The sequence below is a fragment of the Arachis stenosperma genome, chromosome 7 (assembly GCF_014773155.1).
Source record: "Arachis stenosperma cultivar V10309 chromosome 7, arast.V10309.gnm1.PFL2, whole genome shotgun sequence".
Taxonomy (NCBI): Eukaryota; Viridiplantae; Streptophyta; class Magnoliopsida; order Fabales; family Fabaceae; genus Arachis; species Arachis stenosperma.
The window spans coordinates 22,946,237-22,949,799 of NC_080383.1; the positions used below are offsets into that span (position 1 = coordinate 22,946,237).

General features: G+C 46.9%; 1 protein-coding gene across 1 annotated transcript; it reads left to right on the plus strand.

The window, feature by feature from the left end:
* The first annotated feature begins 414 nt into the window (after positions 1 to 414).
* Positions 415 to 2,908, plus strand: LOC130939568 (uncharacterized). Its single transcript, XM_057867661.1, has 2 exons — positions 415 to 1,018; positions 1,098 to 2,908. The coding sequence occupies exons 1-2, from the start codon at positions 415 to 417 to the stop codon at positions 2,906 to 2,908; spliced, it is 2,415 nt and encodes an 804-aa protein (XP_057723644.1).
* The last annotated feature ends 655 nt before the right edge of the window (positions 2,909 to 3,563 follow it).

The following is a 3,563-nucleotide window of genomic DNA, read 5'->3' on the forward strand; positions in this document are numbered from 1 at the left end:
GGCGTGTTGCATGAACCACGTGGGGGGCGTGGAGGCTACGTGGGTTGATCTGGTTGGGCCAACATAGCAGCACGCAGGGGGCGTGCTTAGTCAGCACGCAAGGGGCGTGCTGACGTGGCGATCACTGGTTGGCACAGAAGGGGAAGCACGCAGGGGGCGTGCTAAGTCAGCACGCGGGGGGCGTGCTGACGTGGCGATCAATGGTTGGCGGAGTAGAGGAAGCACGTGGGGGGGCGTGCTGACGTAGCGAACATGCATTGGTCCAAGTATGCAACACGTGGGGAGCGTGCTGAGTCAGCACGTGGGGCACGTGTTAAGTTCACCTCTCTGTATAAGGCAGAGCTCGGTGGTAGTTTGCAAAGTGAAGAAGATTTGAGTGTGTTTTGAGTGTTCTTTGAGGATATTGTTAGTGTAATGGAGGGAACCGCAAATTTGGTGGTGTATCACAACGGTGAGATAATACATAATACTCATGAGGGAGTGAGGTTTGTGTCCCAGAATCCGTTTTCGTTTGTGGTTCCATGCACGATGACGTTAATGGAGCTGCAGAACGGCCTCTGTCAAAGCATGGAAAATGGTACATTAATGAGAGTGAGCATAATTCTGTATCGAAATCCGATTGTAGTTTTTGGTGGTCTAATACAGTTTGATGTCCTGCCGATTACTGATGAAGCGAGTATGCAGAATATGTTTCAAATTCATCGGCAGACTCAGATGCGACACCCACAGATTGAGTTGTACGTTGAGTTTGAAACTGTGGAGGTTCAAAACGATATAGACATACATGACGATAGAGCTGCAGTGTACGAAGGAATGAATAGTGACAGCAAAGAGGACTTCGAAGCCACTTATGAGGCCGGTGACGAAGATGAGGATGGTGATGTGGGAGTTGAAGCAGCAACAGAGAATGTAGTGGTTCATCCGTCTAGCAGTCAACCGATGGACGTTCCACCTTTTATGCGTGAGTTGGATCTCGAGGCCATGCATGCCCCCGAGTTTCTGGAATATGCAAATATAGGTACGTGTTGACTAAATAATAAGTTTTTGTTAGTTTAAACATTGGCTTTAGCAATAAATGATGATTTTGACTTTCGTAGGCGTTGCTGATCTTGTGGACGGAGAGTTCCGGATTGGAATGGAATACAGTAGTAGAAAGTCGGTCGTCGCAGCAATTAGAAATTTCACTATATCTAAAGGAGTTGACTATGAGGTGTATGAGTCTGAGCCACAGACGTTCTATGCAAAATGCAAGATGTACGGGCGTGGATGTGACTGGCTTATCCGAGCCAGCTTGATACGGAAAAAAGAATGTTGGGAGATACGTAGATACAACGGTAGGCACACGTGCACGATCGGAACGATTTCACAAGATCATTCCAAGTTGGACTCAGATACAGTTGCTGAGGCTATAAGGCCATTGGTCGAGACGGACCCGACCATTAAGGTGAAATATATAATTGCAGAAGTCCAGTCGAGGTTCAACTATACCATCAGTTACCGAAAGGCTTGGTTGGCAAAGCAGAAGTCAATAGCCAACATTTTTGGTGGTTGGGAGGATTCTTACCAAGCCTTGCCATGGTGGCTCTCGATCATGGTGCAGAAGATGCCTGGTTCAGTTGTCCAAATAGAAACACGACCATTGTACAACGGGAATGAGGAGGCACAAGGTGTAAAAATAATGCATCGTGTATTTTGGAGTTTCAATCCATGCATTAGGGCATTCAGGCATTGCAAGCCCCTGGTTCAGGTTGACGGCACACACCTATACGGAAAATACAAAGGTACACTTCTAGTCGCTGTAGCACAAGATGGGAACCAGAACATTGTGCCTATCACCTTTGCCTTGGTGGAAGGGGAGACAGCTGATGCGTGGCACTTCTTTCTCAGGAATCTGCGAACGTATGTTGTTAGAAAAGATGGGGTGGGTATGATCTCAGACTGGCATGAGTCAATACGGGCAGCAGTTAATCGTTCCGGTGGTGACTGGCAACCTCCAAGAGCATGGTGGATGTTTTGTATAAGACACATCGATAGTAACTTCCTAAGGGCATTCAAAGTTCCTCACTTGCAGAAGCTTGTTGTCAACATAGGGTATTCAAGAACGGTGGAGGAGTACAATATCAATTATAAGAGGTTGGAAGAGCGAGGCGAGGCATATGCCAGGTGGTGCGATGCCATCGGACTCAGACATTGGGTATTGGCATTCGACGAGGGACATCAATGGGGCCATATGACAACGAACCTTGTGGAGTGCATTAACTCAGTGTTGAAGGGTGCCCGTAATCTACCTGTGTTGGCGCTGGTCCGAGCAACATATTATAGGTTAAATGAACTCATTACGCGGAAAAGTGTCGAGACTCATGAACGCAAGCGTGCTGGATATACGTACTCCGCATTTGCGCAACAGCGGATAGAAGCAAGTATGCAACATGCTGGGAATATAGTTGTGCACCGCTTTGATAGACGAAATAAAGTGTTTGAGGTGCGCGAAATGACTACTGGAAAGGTGTTAGTTGTTGATCTTGCACGACGGACGTGTGGCTGTGGACACTTTCAGATTGAACGAATACCATGTCGCCATGTTATTGCTTGCTGTGCTAACCAGCGTTTTGATTGGCAGTTGTATGTGCATGATGTGCACAAGATGACGGAAGTTCGTAAGATTTATAGATTTGAGTTCACACCATTAGGAGATCCCGAGACATGGCCTGCTTATGAGGGACCGACATTGGTTGCTAATCCCGCCCTGAGGCGAACGTCTAAAGGCAGGCCCAAGCTGACCCGATACTTGAATGAAATGGACTCACGTGACATGCATGGTCCTCGGATATGCCGTCTATGTGGTGCTCAGGGTCATAGTCGGAGTAGGTATCCGCAGCGTGCTGGACCGAGTGGTACTGGTTCATAGTTTAATATGGTCATGTTTGTACTTTTTAATTTACCATCATTTTGCCAGTTAATGCTTTTGAAATCAGACATGTCTGTATTTTTCATATGAAGTCTATCTATTGATAATTTAATTTCTGCTTAATATTCTCTTTAACTGATTTCCTTAAGTTAATATACAAAAAAGAACTACGGGTTACATAAGTTAACAAACCAAACATTAAACACGAGTTACCTTAACTTAATTCTGAAAATAAAATCTAGATAATCTAAATCGAAGCTCACTTCTTTCCAGCTAAGTAGTCCAGTCCCTTACCCATAATGCCCAGACCGAACTTTGATGGAGTATACCTATCAGGTGGATTTCACTCCATTCGTAGGTCATATGGGTGACCTTAAACTGCGTCATCCACCCCCGGAGCTCCCGTACCACCTGCCTCTGTAGGAGCGGCCGACCCAGCTGCATATGTCGGAGCGGCCGACCCGCCTACCTCTGCTGGAGCGGATGATCCGGGGTTGAACGTGTCAAGAACTGCATATGCCCGCTGACGATGGATAAAACCACTATCACATGACGTACTCCCTGACGTGTGGTCGGTAGTACGACCCAGCAAACCATGAGCCATATCTACTGATGCCCTATGTGGGTCAGCTGACACCGACAGTGAAGGGATACC